This window comes from Helianthus annuus, chromosome 11 (assembly GCF_002127325.2).
Source record: "Helianthus annuus cultivar XRQ/B chromosome 11, HanXRQr2.0-SUNRISE, whole genome shotgun sequence".
NCBI lineage: Eukaryota > Viridiplantae > Streptophyta > Magnoliopsida > Asterales > Asteraceae > Helianthus > Helianthus annuus.
In genome coordinates, this window is record NC_035443.2 from 73,199,453 (window position 1) to 73,226,235 (window position 26,783).

General features: G+C 37.6%; 1 protein-coding gene across 1 annotated transcript; it reads right to left on the reverse strand.

Moving 5' to 3' along the window:
• Window positions 1-7,543: 7,543 nt before the first annotated feature.
• On the reverse strand, window positions 7,544-9,081 carry LOC110890454 (psbP domain-containing protein 7, chloroplastic). The gene is given in 3 exon segments (XM_022138062.2): window positions 7,544-8,068; window positions 8,389-8,593; window positions 8,689-9,081. Coding segments are annotated over 3 exon segments (825 nt in total). The 5' UTR covers window positions 8,996-9,081; the 3' UTR covers window positions 7,544-7,755.
• Between the last annotated feature and the right edge of the window lie 17,702 nt (window positions 9,082-26,783).

The window sequence follows — 26,783 nt, forward strand, 5'->3', positions numbered from 1 at the left end:
TGCTTTTTATAATCCATTTTTTACCCAGTTCTTTCTTGCGAAATACTCAACCACCGGAAAAGCAAGTCTCTTTCCTAGAAAATAACCATATAAAGTATTTGCATATTTATCCTGGACCATTCTAACAGTCTCCTTAGGTAGAACAATATCAACATCATCCAACACCTCCTCCGATTTCAGAATTCTGAAGTTAATTGGTTTGACCGTTTTACTAGCTTTTAGCTTTTGTGCATATGACACACCCTCCTGCATTCCACCATTAGAGCCATTTAAATCCTTATTGTTACTATCATTATTCTCTTGACATTGATCATTAATCGTATTAACGGCAGCTCCAGCCTCATGTTCAGTCTCAACCGGAACAGTAATCTTTTCTAATTCATCAATTACGTTGAATAACTTCGGATCAGTTGGAACAAATTGTGATTGGGACGAAGAAACAGTACCTCTTCTTGGCATGAAAGACACCGACAAACCCTGAAAAGAGCCTGCAGATGTCAGACGCACACAGCAGGTTTTTTGCGATCATCCTTACTATAAACATCAACTCTCTCCATTAACAAGAAACCAGACAACCATGCAACGAAGAAACCAAGAAAACCAGAAAACCAGAAGACGCAACTAACGGGAACGAAAAGCAAACCCTAATCTAGCACTTTACCCCATGCCTCTTTCAAATCAGAATAGGGATTCTTTATGGTGACTTTTTATAATAACCAATTTCTTTAACTTAATTTTGTAACAACAAAGTTTACTAAACTTCCAAAATTAAGTGTTAAATCCCTTTAAACACTTGTTTCTTCATGTTATATAAAATTTATATGTTTAGTTCATGAAAGTAAGGATGATGATCTTTCATGATTTAAACATAACCATGTTTAAATCACATTTTTAGGTTCATCTTGGTAAGATGAACACTAATCTTGAACACTACATTATTCTACTCACAAGATCATCATAAACATAAGCTTTAAATCACTAATATTATCAAGATCAACATAAACAACATGGTCATACAAACTAACTACACTAATCTACACATATCAACACATAATATAGTTAGATTTAGTGTTTATTAGCTTTGAGATTACGGTTTTTGTTTATGTTTAACCTTAAATTCAAGATCATCAACTTGTACTTTTGAGATTAACTAGTAATAAGAAGCATAAATATGGGGTTTAGAAGTCTTACAACTTTGCACAAGCCAAAATAAGAAAATAAGAAGAAGATTAAGCTCCAAAATGGTCCTTAATGAAGCTCCATGCTTAATCCAGGATTAGATGATCTTGTAAGGCTTAGATTTAGTGAAAAATGGAGTGTTTAATGGAATTTTATGGTGTGAAATGGGTTGGTTCGTTTTGGGAATTTAGAGCCGAGAGTTAGAGTGTTAAAGTTGTGAAAGTGAATATGTTATGTGTTGAAAGATATAATAAAAGGGATCGGTAGTAGGGGTGGTCTTTGGGGATCCTACCCACCTTGTTCTTAACTAATAATAATAAAATGCATTTAGTCAAAATTTGATAATTTCTCCAACGTGTATACTTGGAGCGATGGGATCCGATTGGAATGAGGTAAGTAATAATGATGATGATTAGTATTGTCATGCATTGATGTTGGGGAAATACATGATAAATTTAATTAAACAAAAATTAGAGTATGCCCACTTCTTTTGCTCCTGTGGACGGCTCCAACTCATAGTAAAAGAAAAGTGATTGGATTTTGTATAAACAATTAAGAAATGGTGAGGTCTTAGACACATGATGATTTAGACATCACCATCCACGTAAGTCAAGGATTAATAGGAGTTTGTGATTTCTTTTATTTCCCTAGTGTCTCTCACTAGGTGACATAGGTTTTTTTTGAAATTTGGTAGGAATAAAATATCAATAATATGGCACTTTCAATTTCAAAATCTGACAAGTGGTGGGGGAACCATATGTTGATCCACTTTGGGTATGGTTAAGCTAGATTGTGTTTTTTTTTTTTACTTTTTAAACATGTGACATATAATCAAAATATGAGATATTTTGGTAATTAGTTTAAGTATGATGATTAGGTGTTTAATTACACCATTAGAGGGTAATTAATGAACTAGGATGATAATTACTATTAACTAGTTCACTAAACTAGTAAAAATCATGTTTTGGTACTCCGAATGCTTTTCGTTTAAGCGTCGGCTCGCTAACGGTGCTTTTATGTCGTACCGACGAATATTTCCACAAATTGTTATCTCGCATTCAAGTGATGTGTTATTTCGAGTTCCAAATTAGGCTTAACTAGCTCGCTAGGCTCTTCGCTTGGTTGTTATAGTGGCGAAAATACCGCTTACTAGTTCACCGGATCGGTATCGAACTAGTTTAATGCATAGCGATGCAATATCAAAAGCTTATGGTTTTGGACACCTCGTTGATATCCTTAAAATGTTTTCATATGCTTGATATCATTTGTCATAACTCCGAAGTTCCGGAAATGCTAAATCATAGTTTCGGACGAGTTAAAATGTTATATTTTTAGCCGAAACGGACATTTTTGTAATTAGGGCGTCGTACCGGAAAGTCTCGTATCTTTGCAAGATATGTTTTTGTATTATTGTTTTCTTGTATAAATGGACTCAGTTATGTTATCCGTGTGTTGTTTTTCATATTTTCGTTCTGTTTTCACGGTTCAGCTGGCGTGAGTAGTGTGACCATGAATAGTGCATGCAACACTTTCTACCAACACTTTTAGGACATTGTTTGATTGGTTTCGCAATACGACGAAAACCAACATATGTTTTATCATTGTTTTCTTGTCCTAACACTGTTATCTGTTTTACGACATAGTTACGTAATTAAGTTACGCTAAATGTATGAGATTATGTAAATAAAATAGTGATTAGTTTGTACGGAACTGCCGGTTATTTGCCAGTTGTCACACTGTGACCCATGTGATTAATTGTCCTTAACAACCCCTGAGTGAACAGGTGCTGAGTCCAAACTATAGTACTATCGTTGCTAAGGCAGGTGGACAGCTATCCATGTGTAAACATAATAAACAAGCATTCATTAAGTCACGTATAACATGCGATAACGGTTAGCGTTAAAGTATTGCATAGTGTGTTCGATGTGATTTATAATAAGTAACGTATGTAACACCCAACAGTGCGTAAAGCAAAAAGGGTTCGAGTATACTCACAGTGATGATGGATTGAAGGGAGCGCTAGAGTAAGTTTAGCCTGATTAGAATGATAGCACAAACGATAAGCGACGCGTAAAAGGGTGTAGAGTGTCAGTGGATCGGACGGTAATCGGATCGGATGGCAATCCGATCGGGTGGCCGGTCGATCGGGTGACAATCCGTTCGGATGGTTATCCGATCGAGTGACCATTCGATTGGATTGTTACCTCGTTTGGGATGGATGTGTTTGTGTATGATGGCTTGTCTTTTGAACTTTTCATTATAGCATTTTGAAAACAGAGAAGTATCTCTACCCTTCAGGTCGGTCGATCGGACGACGGTCCGATCGGGCGACGGTCCGATCGGTAGGACACTTTAGTGAGAAAAAGTTCACAGTAGTTTGTCACTCGATCGGATTGCAATCCGATCGGGTGGCAATACGTTCGAACTGGTAATGCATTGAACATGTTGCAAATTGTTTAAGTCCCCAAATGTCACACGATCGGACGGTCACTCGATCGGATGGCAATCTGATCGAGTGGTAATCTGTTTTAACGTTTAGGTACTTTGAATAGTTTGAGAAATAGTTTATGTATGGAACCAAGTGCAGCCCGATCGTACGGCCGGTCGATCGGGCGGCAATCGGATCGGGTGGTAACCCGATCGGACGACAATCCGTTCCGACGGTCTGATCGTCCTATCACTTGTTTCTGTTTGAAGTGTTGTAGCTTTGAACGAGACGTTTTGACATCTTGGTTGAACAACAGGGCCCTTATCTCATCCCAAGTGACCCGATCGACAGGAATCACCCCAGTCAGAACAGTTCCCGGTTCGAGTCGGTTGTTCATGTTCAAACCCGAAATCAACATCTCTCCCGGATAGAATTCAGATCTGGAACTGATGCATCACTAAGAATGAGTAGAAGATCAGAACAAGCTCCGATTCCATAGAGTGCATTGAGTGTAAAAGAGTTGAAAGAAAGTTGGAAAACCATCTTTCAATCCTTTTTGCCATGAATATGTTCAGATCTGTGCAAGATCTTTGTTTATTTATGTGGAAATCGTCCAGATCTAAGTTGTTCTTGGTGGATTGAAGCCAAAACATGAAGTTCATAAGAACACCATGATGACATCATCCTAGAACACCCTGAATCTAGTGATTTCACGGTTAAAAGTTAAGATTCAAAAGATAGAAAGGTGTAGGAATGCGTGTAGATTAAGGAAGTACAAGATTTAGGTTGAAAACTTACAAGAATCGGGAGAAATCAGAAGAAAAGTAGGCTGGAGCGAGCTGGTCGAGTGAGAGCTGTCAACATCAAGTGATGTTGATATATGAGGGGTATTTATAGGGTTTCCATAAAAGGAAAGTGGGGAATGTGGCTGATCGATCGGGTGGCAGCCCGATCGGGTGGCAACTCGATCGGTTGGCCACTCAATTGGAGTGTTTGGCGCGACGAGTTTTGCTGTTTCAATTCGCGTGTTGAGCGTTGCGATGCGATAGAGTTTCCCATTCAAATTACTTTTAATCCCAACTACTATATCTAACATACAATCATCCTAAATTACTTGCGTTTAGCGTTTGCGATTTGATTGCGATTAAGTTGCGATTGCATTTCGATTAATCACCATAACATAAACATAAATAAACACGCACAAGTAACACATAAAGGCACACATACACGTAAAACAATATCCAGAACACATAATTCGAGTTGCGAGTGCGATTGCGATGCGATAAGCGATAAAACATGCGATAAACATCGATTAAACCTCGATTATTAATAATACTCCACATAATACAACTAACGTAACAACACAAATAGACTAATTACAAGTCAAAGAAGTCAAAACAGGAATTGAGCAAGGAGTGACAGATCGCAATTAGTAATCTTTTCTTCCTTTGACTTCAATCTTGACTTTGACTTTGACTTTCGAAACACGGGGTGTTACATCACCCTCATTATCCCCAACCCTAATTCCACTACCATCATCATCAAGGTTAAGCTTCAAGAATCAAGATGAACTCGTTCGTATTTCCAACATCCGGTGAGGTGTGCGCGCATCAAATCTTCACTAATGTTGCTTATCTCTAAGCATTCTCTGTTAAAGCGAGTGACAAACTCTTTGAGACCCTCGTTGTATTTTCGCCAGATACTTATCACGTAGGTGATATCTCTCGCGTGACGTCGTTGCTGATTGAAGTAACGAACTTTTCTTCCAAATCTGGCCATGACTTCAGTTTGCCTACTGGTAGGCTATCAAACCATGCGCACGTCGTGCTAGTAAGAGTCTGAACGAACATATGGCACCACATCGGGTGGGTCCATCCTCCGATTACTCTAATGCTTTGTGAAAACTTGAATATGATCGTCGGGATTTGATAAACCGCTAAACTTGCCGATGGCCGGTGGGAGTTTTGGCTTCTCCAATGGGGCTAAAGTAATTTCACGGATAAACTTGGATTGTTCATCTATTGTTTCCAGTTTGTAAACCAAACGATAATCGTGCTCGACCGACGGGTTGTACGCTGCGCGGTTCTGAGGCTTGTAAACTTCTTGATTTTGGGCAAGCAACTGAACACGCTTGCACTGTCCCCCTCATCGTATGTAGGGTCAGATTCACCAGAACGGGTATCCCACTCATTATTGATGTTGCGCGGTCCAAGATGGCTTCGCACCGGCGTCCGTCTATGCAAGTGTGTATATTGGTCCTCATCGTATCTGCATGTAACAATGTGTGTATTGCGCGAGGTACTGACGCTTTGTTGGGGACCCTCTTAGACTGCGTTGCTCTGTGTTGTTGTTGGTTTCTATCTGTATGCTCTGCAGTCGCATGTGACGACGCACAGTCTTGACGAGGATAGTTGTAATCTAACATTTTGGGCGTCGCTTGCGCCACGGGAGTTTGTTGTGTTGGAGCTGATATCTGGAGTTGCGTTTGTTGGGTACACATTTGCGAATACATAACGTTGATTGCAGCTTGGGATTTTATATACCAAGAGGCAGGAGTTTCCCCTTCTGGTAACAAAGATGAGAGCTGCGCGGATGGTCCAACATCTTGACTTGTTAGGGTTGCACTTAAGTTGGTACGAGTACCACTGGCATGCATGGCCCCAACTTCAGTATACTCTCCTTCATTGTACTCGTCATTGGGAGGGCCTTGGACGTGCGCGTTGTACGCAGCCACTCCAGATTGAGAGTTTGAAACGAAAAGAGGAAAGGAATTGATTGATCCGCCATGTGATCGAATTAGTGGAAAGAAAAAGATGAAAATAACAGCAAAACTCGGTGGGCGCCAATGAAGAAATACCAAGTTAACCTGTAGGTTTAATTCGTGGGATTAGTCTCGTTCACAAAGGTGAATCTTCTTTCTTTCCTCGAGTAATGGCTCGATTGATTGTATGATGGTCCTGCAAAACGAAACAACACCGTGAAGCTCGTTACAAGGAGGAGAGGTTGGGGGGGGGGGATCTCCTTGTAACCACCCTTCGGCGCGAGAATAAGAACTCGTTTTAAGGATAAACAAGTGTGTGTTAATAGTGTGAGTGTGAGAGAAATGATCCTTAAACCTGGAGGTGAAGTTCTCTATTTATAGCCGAAAAGCGTGGAGATGGGCTGATAGGCCATGGGCCGGATGCCTCCAACAAGGAATATCATGTTTGTCTTCTCTGACACGACCATTAGTGTGTGCAGAGGATCAAGGTGTTGGCGCACGATGATCGGAGCCACGTGGCCCGAGGACCGTCCTTGATGTCGAATCTGTCATCAACTGTGAGTGGAGATCATGGAACAGTAAATGGAGCAACCCGATTGGTTACACGTCACTGTCCTTTTGTACTTCTGGTCTCCTCCACGATTGCTCATCGTGGTGGTTGCATGATCACATCCTAGCATGCCCTGATTGGATGCATGCTCTGCCATCTGTACTGAATGTACTATCCTTAGCTGGCATCCTCACGCTTGGGTTGAACGAATGAGAATGACTCAGTGTTGCATTGATTTTAAGCTGAGTATGGCCTTCTATGCACGCTACTTGCTCGTGGTTGCACATGCAGACGAAGTATTTGGAACCATACCTCTTTAGGTGAGGAGAGATGTAATCCGATTAAGACAGTTGTTCTAGTTTTCATTGTGAATTATCTATCTGATCAAGATTTTCGAAAGACTTCACTTTATACAAGATTTAGACAGATTATTAAAGGAGCATTAATTCCAAACTACAAACCTACACAACGTGCACACAAAGTGTTCGAGTAAAGCCTGAGAGACATCATTTTGAAAATTTGACGTATCAAAACTAACTTGATATGTTGTGTAGCATCACTGTACGTGGATTAACATAATGGAATGTTGTACAAAAAAAACATTATTTTTTTAAACGAATTGATAGAATTTTAAACACATTCCATTTTCTTCATCCAATCATCCTCCAATGTTAAACCACAAACATTTAGAAAAACAATATCATTTTAAGTTGACCAAATTAACTCAAAATGACAAATAAAAATTAATTTTGAGTTGACCTGATCACTTAAGTCAACTCAACCAATGCAACACCATGATACAAAATGTATGAGCTGTGATTAACATCCCTCAAGTCACTATGAAGTTAGGCTAAAAGAATCTGCCATCCTGTAAAAGTCTGGTTTTAGCATGGGCCATGCTGATTCGGGTGTTTGCGCGTTGAGAGTGAATAAACGACCCCCACGAACGCAACAAACCGCCACATTGTGTCGCCTAAACGAAGGGCTTTCCACTACAAATTCTAACACATAGTATTTGACTTTCTTCGTGTCATCTTCTCTCAGGTTTGACTTTATAAGCGTCCCTTTAACGTCCGGCCGTCGACCAGACCCTGTGATCGTCCGAACAATAGCTTCTCCTACTTCCTCCGGACCTCCAAAGGCTTCAATTCTGTCAATTGCCAATAAAACATTGACTTTTTAAGTCAAAAGTAAGCATTTCATCTAAAAAATCCAAATTGAATTTTTGTTATAAAGTATGGATTTTAAACTTATATTGTTGCATGAAACAAGAGGTCATGTTTGAGTTTTAAGTCAACTTGACATTTCATTTGTGTATAGTATTGGAGTCAGTGGCGGATCCAGGATTTTATTTTAACGGGTTCTTTTTGGTAAATTCTCACTATTTCTTTTTTCAATTTTTCCAAACGCGCTAGGTTCCTGGGAACTCACAAATGTAGGCTGGATCCGCCCCTGATGGGAGTGACTTACGAGAAATCAAGCGCAACAGGGGAGACGATGACACTAACGTTGAGCTCACCGGTTGAGCCAGGCGGACCGAAGGCGGCAACCGGTTCGTTTACATTCCTCCTGCGGTTAACCGGTGGCGGATCAAGTGATCTTTCCATCTCTGCCTTCCCAGCTGCTCTATACAATAAGGTCTGGTCTCCAACCCAATTTTGTGGGTAAATAAATTCTGAGAATCAGTGCAACACAACACATCAACAACAAATTCAATATCTGAGGTCAATGAATGTCATTAAGCAACCGGTACCAGTTTGTTTGAATTACCAAATCATTGTTCAGAATTGATGCAGCGACTGAAACCTTTGACTGGATAAAGCACGTCAAGTTTAAGATTCCGGGCAGTTTCCGGCGACAAACCGAGAAGAAAACTGGTGGTGCCGGCGAAGTTAGCACCAACGGCGACTAGAGAAGCTGATCCAATGCCAGTTAGAAGCCGGCGTCTGAATGTGGTTGCTAATGGCTGGAATTGTTCGGCTGGTATGCTGGAAGTCTCCGGCAAGTTGTCTTTCCGGTCACCGGGATTTTGTTGAGTCATGTAAGTCCGACGGAGGAAGTACTGTTGAATCGCCATTGCTGTGCAGTGACTGTTGGTTTGTGATTGAGGTTTCAGCTGAAGCTTATCTTTGTTTGCCTCGGATTCCCACCAATTAGAAATTATACAATGCCACGTCATATCAAACATACATACATATTTGTGGTATTGTGTACTTGTGTAGGGTTTTTTGGATCCGGGAGTAGTATCATATTACCAGCGGATTCATCTGATTATATTCATCTTTACTAGACGATAATGTTTATACACTAATTCAGGAGGAAATCTAATAAATATTGGAACCCTTTTGGGAATCGAATCAAAGACCTAACGGTCCCAAAACTTTACCTCACCTCTAAAATACCACTAGACTATAATGTCATGGGTTGGTCGAAAAGACAAATTTGGTAGTTTAACATTAGTATCAAGATAAAAAAGGGTTTGTGATTATAATTCAATAAATAACTACATATTTAAAATTTTTAAATAACATAAAAATATTAAAGTTAATCATTGGTTAGTTTTTATATGACTGATTTCAAGTTTTAAACAGGGCAAAACCGTTTAGACGTTAAATCATGAAAACCGAACAATTTGAATCTCAAATCGGCTAACTTGCTTTGGGTTGGACGATTTGGTCGGTTTCATTAGTTTTTTTTTAGCACCCATAGTATTTTAGTTTTATTTTCTCTTCACTAGGGTTTTTTACGAGAATGAACGATAAATAACCATCTAATGTTGATTACAAGCAATTAAGTATGTAATTAGAGAAAAATGAGGTGTTTTAAAATAGGATAAACTTGACTTGGAGCAAGAATACTAATTTCATATTCGGGTACCTTTTGCGGGTTATACGAGTATAGCGGCTACACCACCACATGCATATCGGTTAGGCCATAGGGTGTGGATCCCCATCCCCATCACATCTACCTCACCACCTTCCCCTCCATCCTCATTAAGAGAGGATGTGTTCCTCTTCCCCTTTTTCTCTCCAACCAATCATCATCAAGCATTTAAACAAAAAGAGCCTGGGGAGAACGGAAAATTTTCACCTAAAGCCCCAAAAATAGATTGGGGGGGGGGGTGTCACACCCCGACCGCGTAAAACAACAAATCGCGGCGGAAAAGTCGGGGAGTGGAGTAACAGAATCCTTGTTTCATAACACATGGTAATTGAAGCTTTGTTTTATTGAATTAAAATGTTTACATTGATAAAGAATTTAAGAAGCACAACATGAATAGGTACGTCAGCATAAAAAATGCCTGTGAGATACATAGGTTTAGTTGATGCAGGATTCATGACTTGTAGGTTTAAAAGAAATGTTTAACAAAAAGTAGTCATAAACCTTATAAAAGTGTTTTCTTTTATAGATCATACGAAAATCGATAAGAAAATCAGATGATATAAAAGAATAATGCTCGGTTAAATAAATAACTAAGTAAAAATGAAATTGTATGAAATATGTCGTTTGTAAAACAATGTCTTGTAAAAATATGTTATTTGTGTAAAATGTAACATGTTCTTGTTGAAATGATTTAGATAATGCTACGATATGTAATATCATAAAAGCACTTATATATAGGAAGTACCAGCGGCGTATCCACCATGCTTTTATCATATTATACACGCCTCATTATTTAAATCACTTACCAAAATAAACCACCGAAATGTATTGTTTAAACCAATTGTCACACCCCGACCGCGTAAAACAACAAATCGCGGCGAAATCGTCGGGGAGTGTTGTAACAGAATCATTGTTTCATAACACATGGAAATTGAAGTTTTGTTTTATTTAATTAAAAGATGTTACAATGTCTTAAAAACAAATTACATAACATGATTAACTAGTCTTGCATTTTTTATTGTCACTAAGGCCCAAGTCTGCCTATGTATATCTTGATCAATCCTATGCATCATTTCCTGAAACACATGTGAAAATAGGTACGTCAGCATAAAAATGCCTGTGAGATACATAGGTTTTATTGATTTAGGATTCTTGACTTATAAGTTTAAAGAAAAATGTTTAACAAAAGTTAGTCATGATCCTTGTAAAATGTTTTCTTTTATAAATCATACAAAAGTGATAAGAAATCAAATAATATAAAAGAACAATGCAAAATGAAATGAATAACCAAGTAAAAATGAGTTTGTATAAAATATGTTGTTTGTAAAACAATGTTTCATGAAGACATGATATGAGTGTAAAATGTATTATGTCTAACTTAAAATGGTTTAAATAACGCTACGATATGTAATACCATAAAAGCACTTATATATAGGAAGTACCAGCGGCATATCCACCATGCTTTTATCATATTACACACGCCTCGCTATTTAAATCACTTACCAAACAAACCACCAATGTAAAAATGTTCATGTATAATCAAATGTAATGTATAGTGAATAAAAGCCTTTATTGAATTAAAAGCATTTACTCAACCCTATAAGAAAGAAATGTACAAAACAATGCATTTGATAAATTATAATCAAAAGTTATGTTTTGTAAAATAATGCATGCTTTACTGATACAAACATCTATGCGGTATTGTGAAAATGCATACATTCAAGCCTTGAGACTGTGGCGACAAACCCCTAACGAATGAAAGGTCTATCTAAATTATGTGTATCGAATTCGGTCATTCCTTCGACCCAAACAAACCTATGATCTCAGGAACGGGAGTTGTCAATTCCTATGGTACCACTACCTACTAATGAACGGCGTGATCAATGTTAATGAATGTATTTTATCCCATTTAAACAAACCAAATGTCATACCAAAATGTAAGCATGTTTTATGAAAATAATGTACCTAGTATGCTAAATGAACATACAAGGTAGAAATGTAAAACAATGTGTCCATATGCTACTGGAACATATGCAACAGAAATGTAATGTAAATCAATGTGTCCATATGCTACGAGAACATATGCAACAGAAATGCAATGTAAAACAATATACTAAGTATGCAACAAATAAACATACATAGCATGTGATGTAAAACAATAAATGAACATACATAGCAAAAACATGGATAAAATCATGTACTATACGTGTACTAATGAACATAGCAAATATGAGTTATGAAATCATGAAAAGCATTAAAGTAACAAGTAGGCACATGTGTTTCACCCCAAAACAGTTAAAAACAGTAAAAGAGGGGACTATGTACTCACTTGAGGGTGCTTAGAAGTCTTGAATAACAAACAAGCAAAGCTAGAGTGATCACGGAATCAGACGACACCTAATATAGATAACTATGTAAATAAACGGACCCAAATCAGAAGATCGGATAGAATGAAGTTTCGTAAACCAAATGAGTAAAGGAACTCATGTATTATGGTTTAACAAAGCCTACATTCTAAAAGGAAACCTATCCTAAGTGCTTACGACCCATTACGACTCGTCAAGATAGCTTACGCCACTTTAACGCGTCGTTCGCGTAAAACGCGTTTGGACCGCCTAACTAGTCCTATGACAAGTAATATATGCCTTAACATGTCTAATAATGTTGCCTAATCGGTTTAGGTGTCAAAATTTAGGTTACATATGCTTAAAATGAATTTATGCGTAAAAAAGGCATTTTGGTAATTTTCCTAAGGCATATAAACTACCTATCATACAACTAACTAAACGTAGTGACCATAAGGTATAACCTCGGAAGGTTATTCCCGATACAACTATGGTCACCTAATGTGTTTGGTCGGATCCTAATGATCTACCAAACGGGTCGGGTTCGAAAGTCTAAGCGGTTGTTTAGACCGCTTATCTTACGACCCTATACAAGCACTAATCTAAAAGTGACGAGTTAAACATGTTTAAAACATGTTTAACAAGGTTTGAAAACAAGTTAGATATCAAAACAAACGGTTTTGATACCCAAGAATAGTTTGGTTACAAAATACGCTTAAATACGCATTTTGGCCGAAATTACGACTCGTCACTACACCTAATCAACGTGGTAATCAGTAGGTATAGTCACTAGGGACTATGGCCATCGTGATTACGCTCACGTTGCGAAGTTCAAACGAACTTCGTGTTGACCATAAACTGGTCAAAGCTGAAAGTCAAACACGGTTTGACTTTCACGCTTAAAATGCGTAAAAGAACGAAGGAATACTTACAACGGGTCCAAACCATGTCGTTTTGATCCGATTATTCTCAGGTATCAAGTGTATAACTTCAACTTAGAGAACCAAATCAGATCAAAGTGTGAATGAAAATGGAAGTAGGGGTTGGGTATTTATAGAAAACCAAGAACCGTTAAGATCGTTCCTCGATAAACGAGCATCAATCTGGACCGTCCAAGTGGGCACAAGGTTTTGGAATACTAGGGGTGCCCCAAAACCATCAAATGGTATTGCAAATGTTACAAAATAGCCCCTAAACTTCAAGTTAAGTGCTGAAAATAACCTGCTGTTGCTGAAACTTGAGTTTCTGCCCAGATGAGGTGGTGGCGTCGTGCCACGGCAAAGCCTTATGGTGGTGGTGCAGCGCCACCATGTGCCAGTTCCAGAAACTTTGCCAAAATGGCCGAAATGGTCCCTGCAACACTTTTAAGCCATTTTTGATGCGTTTAAACCCCGTTAACCTCATTTCAAGGCTCTAAAATGAAGTTAAAGTATACGGAACATGAAACATGCTCAAAAACATCTCGGATGTCGGTTCGTTTGGTCGTATGGTTGCGTTGTTCGGTTAATTACGACGAAACACGAACGGATGCGAAAAACGATCCAAATTATGCGACGAATGGAATTTTATCATGCCAAACACTAAAACAAAATATTTTAATGCTTACAAAATTTTTTGGATGTCCGGATGTATTCAGAACGTAAGATATGCGCGAAAGTGCAAACTTATGCACTTTTTGACGCTTTTAGTCCCTGAATGACCAAAAAGTTTATTTTAGCATACCGAACCCCTCAAAGCCTATTTCTAAGCTATGTAAAGGATATTTTGCGTATGTTTAACTTATGATCAAGTTCCAGAATGTTCGTTACAGTACGAATCGGCATACTTTCGCAGTTTGTCGAAATTAGTCCCTGTAAGCGAATAAACTTGATTTCGACATACCAAACCCTCCATAAACTTATTTCTAAGTTATGTAAAGGTTATTTAAGGTATGTTAAGCCTATGTCACTATCCCGGAGTGTTTGTTGCATTAAACTGATTACGTTTACGCATCAGTGCGCGTATAACTTTCCAGAAAGCGATATAGAGCTCGAAATCGAACAAGAATTGATATGTGCAAATGATACACATGTTTATAGAATCCCAAGTATGAAATACAATATTTCATTGATTTTGGTATTTGTTTGATGGCCGTGAAGGCACAGGTGTCACACCAATGTCAAAATGTTCATGTATAATCAAATGTTATGTATGGCAAGCGAAAGTATCAACTCAAACCATAGGTAAAATGTACAAAACAATGTATTTGAATAAATCATTGTTTAAGTCAAAAGTTATGTTTTTCAAAGTTAATGCTTTACTGATACAAACATTTATGCGGTAATGTTTATCGTATACATCCAAGCCTTGAGACTGAAGGACAAACCCTTAACAAGTTAAAGGTTTATCAAAAATGTTTTCGGATTCTGTCATTCCTTACGTCCAAACAAACCTAGGATTCCAGGAATGGGGGTTGTCAATTCCCTATGGTACCACTACATACTACTGAGCGGCGTGATCAGTGTTAATGAACGTATTTTAGACCTGTTAAACAAACCAAATGTCATACCAAATGTAAGCATGTTATGTGAAAACAATGTACTAAGTATGCTAAATGAACATACATAGCAAAATGTGATGTAAATCAATGTGTACATATGCTGAAATAAACATATGAAACAAATGTATTTATGAAATCAATGTGCCAGCATGCTCAATCAACATACATAGCAAAGCATAAATGAAATCATGTACTATATGCGTACTAATGAACATAGCAACTATATGTCATGAAAGCACGAAAGTAACAAGTAGGCACATGTGTTTCACCCCAAAATATTTGAAAGCAGTAAAAGAAGGGACTATGTACTCACTTGGTATTGCTCAATAGTCTTGAAATAACAACCAAGTAACGTTTGAGGGATCACGGAATCAATCGGCACCTAATATAGGTAACTACGTTAATAAACCGGACCTAAATTGGAAGATCGGATAAAATGAGGTCTTGAAAACCAAATGAGTGTTGGAACTCATATAACATGGTTTAACAAAGCCTACATTCTAAAATCGGAACCTATCCTAAGTGCTTATGACCCGTTTAGGTAGCTTACACTACTTTAACGTGTCATATTCGCAAAAGTGCAAACGAGTAGCCTAACTAGTCCTATGACAAGTATTATATGCCTAACATGTTTAATCATCAGTTTATGTGGCAAAATTTATGTTACATATGCTTAAAATGGAATTATGCGCAAAAGGGCATTTTGGTCATTTTCCTAAGGCATATAAACTACCTATCATACAACTATGTAAGCTAAGTGACCATAAGGTATAACCTCGGAAGGTTATTCCCTATACAACTATGGTCACTAAACATGTTTGGTCGGATCCTAATGATCAACCAAACGGGTCGGGTTTGAAAGTCTAAGCGGTTGTTTAGACCGCTTATCTTACGACCCTATATAAGCACTAGACTAAAAGTGACGAGCTAAACATGTTAAAACATGTTTAACTAAGTTAGAAAACAAGTTTGATACCAAAACAAAGTGTTTTGATACCCGAAAATAGCTTCGTTGCAAAATACGCATAAACACGTATTTTGACTGAAACTATGACTCGTCACTACGCCTAATCAACGTGGTAATCAGTAGGTATAGTCACAAGGGACTATAACCATCGTGATTACGCTCACGTTGCAAAGTTCAAACGAACTTTGTGTTGACCAATTGATGGTCAAAGCATTATTTGACTTTCATGCTTGAAATGCATAAAAAGCATGAAAGAAGCTTACAAAAGGTCCAAAGCTTGAAGATAGAACAAGAAAACAAGAAGATTGGAGCCTTCAACCAGTTAAGGGATAGCTCCAAAGCAGAATGAGAGAAAATTGAAAGGAATGAGCAAGATTTGAATGAAATGGGTGGGTTTATATAGATTTTCAACAACCGTTAAGATCATTCCTCAAAATTTGAGCTTTGATCTGGACCATACAAGTGTTGCTCATGGTTTGTATACTATGGGACCTCAAAAACAAGTTCATTGTATTGAAAAAGTTGCATAAAAGACCCCGAAATTCAAGCTGGTTGCTGAAAATGGAGTTTCTGTCAAAAGTAGGCCGTTGCGTGCCGCCACACCACCACCCTTTTGCTGTGGCGCGACGCCACCACCTCCCAGATACAGATGTTATTCGATTAATTACGATGAAACATGAACGAACGCGAAAAACGATCCAAATTACACGACGAATGATATTTTTGCATTCCTCTCACTAAAATAAAATATTTTAATGATTACAAAAATTTTTGGATGTCCGGATATGTTCAGAACGTAAGATATGCGCGTTAATGCAAACTTATGCATTTTTTTACGCTTTTAGTCCCTGATTGACCAAATAAGTTTATTTTCGCATACCGAACCCCTCAAAGCCTATTTCTAAGCTATGTAAAGTGTTAGTGCATTTATGTCTATCGCCTCCGTCAATACAGATCATAGCAGAAACTAAAGAAATCTAGACTTTATATTGTAATAAGTAGGGAAAAGGCAAGGTGGCAATATTGTAATTAATGAGATTTCTCATTAAAGCCTTGGCCTATAAATAGGAGGCTCATACCTGAGTTTAAGAACTTTTGCCACATTTGAGATTTGGAGATCTAGAGCTAGAGAGAGAAAGTCTAGAAAGAGAAAGTGACGTCGTGATTCGGGTGCTTGTACGTTTTCATATTTATCAATAGAATCACATATTATATAACGTCGTGTGTGTTCGGTCACGTTCATGTACGAATTCCGCACGTTACACGAGTCGGTTCGCAATCGTTTTGGAGTCGAAAACCAATCCTACAAGTGATATCAGAGCAGGAACTCGATTGCACAGATCAAACACAAGGAATCGCACAGAACTGCTTCAGATTCAGATCCAATTTCATCCAAATTTGTCAAAATTTCTTCACTTTTACATCTTCTTTACTTTTCTTGAGAAAATTGCAAAATTAACAGGGTTTTAACGGTTCAAATTGGCTAATTTTTAGGTATTATATGTGAAAATCAGTATCGAGCAACCCTACAAAATTTCAGATCAAGACTCCAAACAGATTGAGAGAAATCTAAGTTTTTCTGATCGAAAAATGACAATATTCGCTGCTGTTCGTCGTTAACCCACTCAATCGGACAACATCCCACTCGATCGGACGACATCCCACTCGATCGGACGACATCCCACTCGATCGGACGACATCCCACTCGATCGGATAGCTTCTCACTCGATCGAACAACATCTCACTTGATCGGATTACATCTCAAAGTCTTTCATTGTTACACAACTTTCATTATCACGTGATATAACAGTTAGAGGTTCAATTAAAAATTGTTTGTTGGTCAAAGTTGCATGTGAGACGTGAATTGTCCAAAGTGTCATCCGATCCAAGTCATATGTTTGACTTACGTTACTTCATTCGATAGAATACACATCCGATCCAACTGTCTGATTTTTTTTTAAAACTGATTGTTTGTTTGTGCTTCATGTGATTCAAAGGTGATAAACAAAAGCGTCATGGCTGAAGAATTTTACAACACGTTCTACAAAGCTTTCACATCAGAGTCGTCGGAAACTTCAGCTGTTACACCAAAAACTATAACAAAAGCAATCAATGATAACATTAAACATGATAACTTTTACGGGACCCATTCAAAACCACCAAAGCTTGAAAGTATTGAAGATTATACATGGTGGAAAGAACGTTTCATCGACTGGGCAAAAGCTTACGCGCACGAGAGCTGGTTTTGTTTAGAGTTTGGATATGATAGACCTGTCAATGACAAAGGCGAAGAAATCCCACTCAAGAGCTTAACCACTGATGACAAGAAAAACTTCTCATATGAACAGAGAATGATTGCTCTAATCCAATCATCGATTAGAGATGACATTTTTGCATTACTTGAACATTGACGGGTCATCAAAATCGGTTTGGGAAGCTTTAAGGATTAAGGCTAAGGGGGGTAAACAAATAAAGAAAAATAAAATTGCTTTGTTAAAGAAAGAGTTTGATTTGTTTGATAGTCTAAAAGGAGAATCGGTGAGGCAAATGATTGAGAGATTTTGCCATTTAAAAATCGAGCTTGATAGGTTTGGAATAGTAAAAACACGAGAGGAAATTATAGATAAAATCATTGAAGCGTTACCACTAGCTGATCAGTGGCAAACGTTCGTGTTTATTTTGAAAAATGATGCGTTGTATGAAACAATTACTCTCGCTGTGTTGATTGAAAAGATTGAAACTCATGAACTTGAATTGCAGAAACAGAACAAGATGAGTAGCTCTTCGCATCAACAGAATGTCGGTCTTTACAACAAGGGTAATGTACCTCAGGTGACTGTAAATGAATCACCAAAGACGGCATTCAGTGTTGAAAAGACAAAAGAACCACAGAAAAGCTCATCAAGTTACGATCCAGGATATCATTCATCGTCAACAACATCAAACTCTGAAGAACCTGAAGAGATTCTCTGCAACATCGCCTTAAAGCTAAAGAAATCTTCAACAATGAATATCAACGCTGCTAAACAACAAATGAGTCTTCTAGGATCAATTCTGGAATCTTACGAAGATCTGGTAGCTGGGAAAATTGGAAATTCCGAACTGACAAAGGAAGATTACGACCAGATCGATCCAGAAGAGATGGAACTCATTGATCTGAGATGGTGTTTAGCAAGCTGCATTCGACGAGCTCAACGGTTCAAGGATATTACTGGTAGATAATCAATCTGTGGACCATCAACAAAGCTGGGATTCGACAAATCAAAAGTGACCTGCTTCAAATGCAAGCAAAAAGGTCATTTCAAAAGAGAATGCAGGAACTCTGTTGTTAAAGAAAAAGCTAATCCATTTAAAGAAGATTACTATCAAAAGGCGATCTATCACAAGAACAGAGAGGAATCACCAAGGTTGAAACATATTGAAGATAATCCTGAAAAGGAGAAATCAAGGGCTTATGTTGTGATTTAAGATGAAGAAGGGTTTGACTGGAGCGAATTCCTTCCAGAAGATGATCTTGTTGATGATCGGTTCACAGCTCATGGCAGAACTATATCATCAAACATACATCGTGCATTTATTGCTGAGATAAAAGAGAAAATGAGAGAAGAGATTCTGAAAGAGAAAACTTACAGAGAAAGATGTATCGTTGGATACAGAATTGAGGAAATGGAAATAGAGTATGAAGAAGCAAGAAGCAATAAAAGATGGGACAAGAAGCGAGAGTGTTATGTCAACAGAAATGGTGAACCAATTGTTCATCTAAAAGAAGTGGTTTTTGATGATGTTCTTGCAGTAATTCCTCTATCCGGCGAGTACTACTCAAATGTTGAAAAAGATAAATACTATAAGAAAAAGCTGGATAAAATCATCAGAGATGCCATGACAGCAAGTCTGAAAAAGAGGGATGAAGAAAGAATGAAGAAAAATGTTGATGAATTGGTGAATGATTTGAAGAAGGTAGCTGAAGAAGTGAAAGAAGAAGAAAAAGTAACAAAAGAAGTCGTTGATAAAGCTGTTACTGAAGAACAGCAAAATGAAAAAGATCTGAAGAAGAAAGGAGAAGCTGATGAGAAACTTGAAAGTTCGGTTGAAGTGGTTGGTGCTCATGGTGTTGGTGAGGAACAAAAGAAAAGTGAAGCTGATCAGACACAGACATAAGCGAAAACCGAAGTGCCAATCACTGAGGTAAAAACTGAATCTGAAATCTTAAAAAATGTTGAACAGTACAAGAAATGCATGGAACATGCAGTGCTTGTACTGAAAAAGATGAACAATTCAGAACAAGAGATATTGAACTTAATAAAATCGAAGAAGTTTTCAAAAATAAGTGCAAAGAAATGTTAGAAAATGAAAAAGTTTTGAAAGATAATAACGAAAAGCTCACACAAAAATGCAAGATTTTAGAAAAAGAAAATGAAAGTTTGAAAGAAAAAGTTTCAAAAATGAATGAAGAATGTTTGCACAAAGAAAATGCTTTTCAAGAAATGAAAAAGGAATACGATTCAATAAAACTTGCATATCACATAACAAAAGAATCATATGAAGACGTGAAAAGTCAAATGAAACTTGTTCAATCAAGATTGAAATATTGTTCTGAAACAGCTGATACGCTTAAGTGACAGTATGAAATTAAGCAACAAGTTGTAAATTCTTACATTGAAGATGTTGCTAAACTTAAGCGTAAAATAGCTGATTTAGAACAAGATAACAACAAGTTACATAGTTATCACACTTCATCATATGTTCTTGAACGCATTTTCAATCTAAAACCGGATGGTAAAGATTCTGAGCAAAACAAGAAAGGTATTGGCTTAGAGTATCATTGGGTTCCACCACCGTTTGAGGAAAAATTCGTGTTCTATGATGACGAGAAGGTGGAAAAGGCTTTCAACATGGTTGATCAATTGCCAGATAACATTGACGTAACCTATTCCAAATCTGATGATTCTAGTGATTCAGAGGTGGTAGGTAAGGTTGTTGAAAGTGTTTTGAAAGAAGAGTCGGTTGATACCGGTAAATTTGAATCACAGGATGAAAATGAAGGTAGTTTTCATGAAGGATATGTGAAAAACTCAAAATCTGAGAAAAAGGCGAATGATGATTCAAAAGGATTGGTATATACCATGATTGGATCGGACAAATTATTTTCAGATCTTGAAGTCCCGATTCAGAATGTGATTTCAGAAAAGATTGACAAAGTTTTCAAAATGATTGAAATTGAAAAATCTGAGATTCCAAAGTTTGCTGGAAAGAGTCACAAAAGATGAACTTTGTTCACGGAACAAGTTCAGAAGAAGAGAAAGAACTCCAATTTAGACGACAGTCTAATGAAGAGTTCTATGCTCAAAAGAAAAAGCAACAACAACAGGTGAAAGATGTTTCAAAGAGAACATGTTTCAAATGTGATCAAACAGGACATCTTGCACGCAATTGTCCAAATCTGAAACCTGTTGATGTTGAGACGAAAAAGAAGTCTGATGATGTTGAGAAACAGAAATCTGAGGATGTGAAACAAAAATCAACCAGATTTGATTCACAAACTTGGAGGTACAACACAAACAAGTTTGCTTCGAATCAAACTTGGAAATCAAATCCAAATAGGTTTGATTCAAGACAAACCTAGAATTCTCACATACCAGATTCAGAACAATACAAAGTTGGAAAACAACTGTCGATGCAACGAAACCAAATCAGTTTTGGAAGACAAAAGTTGTTGAAAATCAAAACACTCAAAATGAATCACGTTTTTACAAGAGAAGTGCTTTAAAAGGACAAGGCTGGGTGGTTAAAACACAACCTAGTTTTGAACAGAAAACTGATTCAATCAAAAAGGATGAAGTAAAAGATGAAAAGTTGTTTGTTCAAAATGATGTTGATACGTGGTCGAAAACCGGTGTTCGTTAATGTTTAAGTTCCTGTATTTGCTTAACTTTTAATCTCGAATAGCCTACTTTTAATGGGATTTGTGTTTTGCAGGTCTTACGGAGTTTAAGGAGCTATTTGGGAGCCTTACGGAGCACTGGGAGTGAACAGGATCAACCGGGGATGTGAAATGAACAAAACCAGTTTAATCATGAAGATTGGATGTGTTTTAGGGGATGTTAATGGATTTAAAATGAATATATTGGAATATGGCATGATAGAGGGCTGAATTACGAGTACGTGGGCGAAAACGGTGAGTAAAACGGAGTTATAACGAATAAGTTATGAAGAAAACAGTTTTGGCAGAAACTGGCAATTTTAGAGGGCGTCGCCGACGCCTCAACAGGCCGTCTCCGACGGCTTTCCGTTTCTTGTATCGCGAATTTCAAGTTTTGTTAAGTTTGGACGAGTTGTAACGGTTTTAGGAGCCATTTTCCGGGGGTTACGAGTGGTGATCGATAAAAACACCATGGGGGATCATTCAACCTTCAGCTAATCCACCTCGAACACCCACCATCCATCTCCAACATGTAACACCTCGAAATTTTGCGTCCTATAAAGTAATGATACGTGTCATAAGTTTGCACGTAGTAATAAATACTACAGAGGGACTAAAGTTGACAAACATAGAAAGTATGTGAATTCAAGGGTTCAAGATGTCAACAAGGGATAAATATACTTTACAGTAACCCTACATGATGCTCGTACCTTCGAATGAATGAATCATGGATCATACGGAACGAAATGTGGAAGAAAGTGAGAGATTACAAGCTACAGGGGTTAAATGTGTTAAGATGTTTAAGTTGTACCTCTGAGTGACCGTTTAACAAACCCGAGGCTTTGTAACAATAAAATATGCTCACTAGAATGCACGATATAAATTTCATCAATTTCCGTTATAAAATGAGAAAGTTATGATCAAATTCGTATGCGAGGGGTGAAAAGCGTCAAACATTGAAAGTTATGACTTTTCGGGTATTAATAAAATAACTGAGGATTAATAAGTTGGGTAAAAGTCCCGAGGCCCTTATACGTAAATAAGAAAGGCCCAAAATGCAAAGTTACCCCTTCGAAACGCCAACAGCCGACTGTAATAATTGAAAAAGATTTGAAAATCTTACAGCAGGTCTCAGGCGGGCCGCGTAAAGGTTGCAAAGGGCTTTACGCGGGCCGCGCTAGCAGTAGAAGATATGGGCTCTGACAAGGAGATTCATACAGGCCGCGTAAGAGTTGCAGGACCTCTTACGCGGGCCGCGTCAATGGCCCAGATGCAGAAAACGTGGACAGAAGCACTGTTTGGTGTTTTAACCGACTCTAGACATTATTGCAAGAGCATGGGCGCCCCCTAAACGACCCCTAGCACGCAGGGACACTTTTTGATGATCTGGTTACACTTGTAGAGTTGTGTGGCATGATCTAATGCATCTAAATTCACTATAAAAGGCCATGAGATGCACACATTGTAACCACACCTCATTTCAACACTTCTGATCATTTCTGGAGCTCAAGTGTTCTCTCTACTCATCTCTGGTCGTGCATAGGACTTCAGTAAGTGTGCTTAACCCTTCTTAGTTGAGTTTTTGCTTAGTTATTGCTTAAAAGTCAATCCGTCGTAATTAACGATTGACTTAACGATTAATCACAAATGGTCCAGTGATTAGTCGAATCAAAGGTACTTATATGTTGGTAATTATGTAGGCATTAAACCCTTAAAAGGACACCCTCTGATTCCCACTCTAACTAGTCCAAATGTCGGGTCAAAGTTGCTTAGAAAAAGTCAACAGAATGCTAATTTTCGATTTAACGCATAATTAACAATGTAGATGGCATGTAACATGTTTTATCACTCATATAACTAGATAATAAGTATTGTAACTGGTCTAAGCTTGTTTGATCCGACCATTTACTGTTTTAACCCGGTTCGGAGCCGAAAGTCGCAAAACTTTGACTTTTGCTTTGACTTCAGTTCTGACCCGATTCAGTATGTTTTAGATATGCCTTAGGACTCTCCTAGGACCAGGTTACATGAGGGTATAACCTCTGTGGCTGGTTCGTTGTTTGTCCGAGTCGTTTGCACATTTCCATTATATGCTTAAAAGTTGACCATAATGCCCTTTTGATCTTAAAACGAGAATTTTGGATATGTGATAGGACAATAACCTTAGTTACTGAATTCTAAACATGTCCCTAAAATTTCATATCAGTCCGAGGTCTAGAATAGGAGTTATGCTAAATAGCGCAATTAAGAAAACTTTGTTAATTAAACGGCGCACTTAGCATAAAGCCTATCTAAACCCGGATTTCGACACCAAACCTTTTACAGATTGATGTAAAATAATATTTTGGGATTTTTAAAGATTTTTAATTATTTTTAACCTGCGGTTATGGCGTTGATTCGGTAAATACCGAATATACCCTTTTCGGACATGAAATGAGTTCTACATGGTATTTTGACACGAATCCAGTTGCTACTGATTTTAAATAATAAATAAAGTATTTTGAACTTTATAACCTGTTCAGAAAACTCAGATTTCCTGTAGAACCCGGAAATCTCTTTTATAATCTTTAAAATGACCAAAATACCCCTATGGGGCGTATATTGGGATTAAACTCGTTATGGGCATAATTGTCACACCCTGGCTTTGCGGAAGCGTGGTTAATTTGGTGTGACTTCTTAATACCATAGCTTAATCATTACAAGCTATATGAATTAAAAATATGCAAGATCATCCATTGATAATAAAAATATTAAACATTGTCTTAACGGGTTAACACCCAACAACCATAACCTTGTCTAAACATTACAAATGCAAACCTAAAGTAAACATGGTTCAGGGACTGTGACTTGTCCAGGAAAGAGTCAGAAGTCTCGAACCCTGGATGACCTCGGGCCTAATGCAGCGGAAAACAAGCCATACCGCGCCAGATCGTTAGTTTCCTGAAATACATGTAAGTTGAAAAATCAACAATAATGTTGAGCGAGTTCATGCGAAAGTGAGTATATAAACCTTTATCTTTATCAAAAACCTGGTATGTAGCAAATAAGGAAAAAGAGATCACCAATGGTTTGCAAGGCCATTGATATGTGTGAAGTGCAAGTAGGGATGACTCAAACCTAGCGGATTTATGCGTCGGGCACTAAGTCACCCCGAGGTCCGTTCAGCTGGACCTGGGGCTGGGCTCGCTACACCCAGATAGATCTACCGCTCCTGTCCCTCGGTCCTACTACGAGGATTAATGGCCTCAAGTTGCGCCTACCCACTCACATGATCTAAGTAGTAACCCTCCTTACGCTAACCATACCATGTATCAAGTATTCATAATCATAGTAACATGTATTTCACCCCCGCAGTTTATAAAACTGAAAACAGTTAAGAGAAAAGGGGGACATGAACTCACAGTGAGTGCGTCACAATACCAAGTAATCCAAATATCCAACTGCTGCGCAACGACCTACATGTGCTAATTCTATTAGACGGATGGCCGTGCTTTAGCTTTATAGTTTACATTTTCGGGAAACAGTTAGACAACCGTTCCGCGTATATACTTGGTAGTTAATTTCCTTCCCAAGGATGGGGGATTTAATACATGCGTGTTTATAATGTTAAGTCTCACTTAATATATTTTATTTCTCATTCCAAAATATAATTATTTTTCTCAAAAATAATATATTTTCTTTTTACATAATACTTTCCAAAATAATACGTTGACAACATATGCGTTTATGAATATTTCCGTATAAAGCGTAAGTTACGTTTTGGCGATTAAGTGGTAATAGTAATTACCATTGTAACTTATATGTTTGTCGTATAAGCGTTTGTATTATTTTGGGTTCGACAAAGTTAGTAAATATTATTTTTACTCTAAAAATAATATTTATACATTTTCACAAAATAATCATAAACAGTGTTGTGAAAAATATATTTATCGAATAAATATTTATCACGTTTATTTTTGTGAAAACCCCACCTCCGAATATTTGTAAATAAAGTCATGGCGAAATATATTTGAAAATATGTCAAAAGTAGTCTAACACTTGTAAATAATTCTAAGTGTTAGATTTTAGAAAATTTCGCCAGAGTTTCCCCTGTAACTGGAGGTGGCCACGCTTTTAAGCGTATCATTTTCTTTTACAAAATCATTTCAACACTTCTTTAAATCAACCAATCAATTTCCAACACATTAAACAAGTTTCAATACTTCAAACTTGTAGACTAGTATGTAAAATCGCATAATTACATGAACTTGTAATTTTTCCGAAAGTCGTAATGTAGATCACCTTATATTTAGTGGATCTATGTATAAAATAATTTAGTCTTGTAAAAACCCCGTTTTTAGAACAAATCTTCCTTTACAACTTCCCGACAACTTTTATAAAAATTGTTATTTTGTCGGATCTTTCGTTTCACAAGTGTTTATACACTTGTAGTTTATAAAAATCATCTTTGTTAGCATGTTATCCAACTTATATAAAACATGATTTTCTCGACACCCGGTTCTACGAATATACCACTTGTACATACGTAGATCGGCTTGTTTTAAATACTATTTTACATGTCAAAACACTTTTACATAAGTTCATGCTTCCCGTGTGGTGGAGTTTCACCTTTTAACCCTCGTACTGCTAGAAACAAGCTTATGTTAAGATACATGATCTTAACAAAGTCGGGTTAAACGATGATAAGAGCCACCACATCGTAGATCGGGTCTCTACAACCAACATATTCGAATACTACGACTTTTACACGCGTTATAAGCTTTTAACCAACAATATTCGAGTTTTAGTAGACTTTATAGATTCAAAAGATGGGTTTCCGACTTTTAACCGTTAAAAATCATTTTAACCACTTTAGATACGATCAAGAGCGAGTTTTAAATGTTATACCTCTAGCTCGGGGCTAGGGAAGATCTTTGGCGAAAATGGCGTGGATAAAAGCAAATGAACGTGGTCCTCCAACTTCCGTTTGCTTCAAAGCTCCTAATGCGTGATCCCCGACACTTGTGTGAGCTTGGAATGGCAAGACAAGAACTCGAAAATATGATGGATGGGTGTGGGGAGTTCGGCCGAGAAGAGAGGGAGCAAGAGAGAGAGAGTGATGTTGGTTGGAAAGTGTGATGAACTCTAGTGTGTGGTGGAGGGTTTTTATAGAGAAATTCAAGCTCTTTCGTCCATCGGTTATATGTCGTCTAGATATCCACGAAACCAATA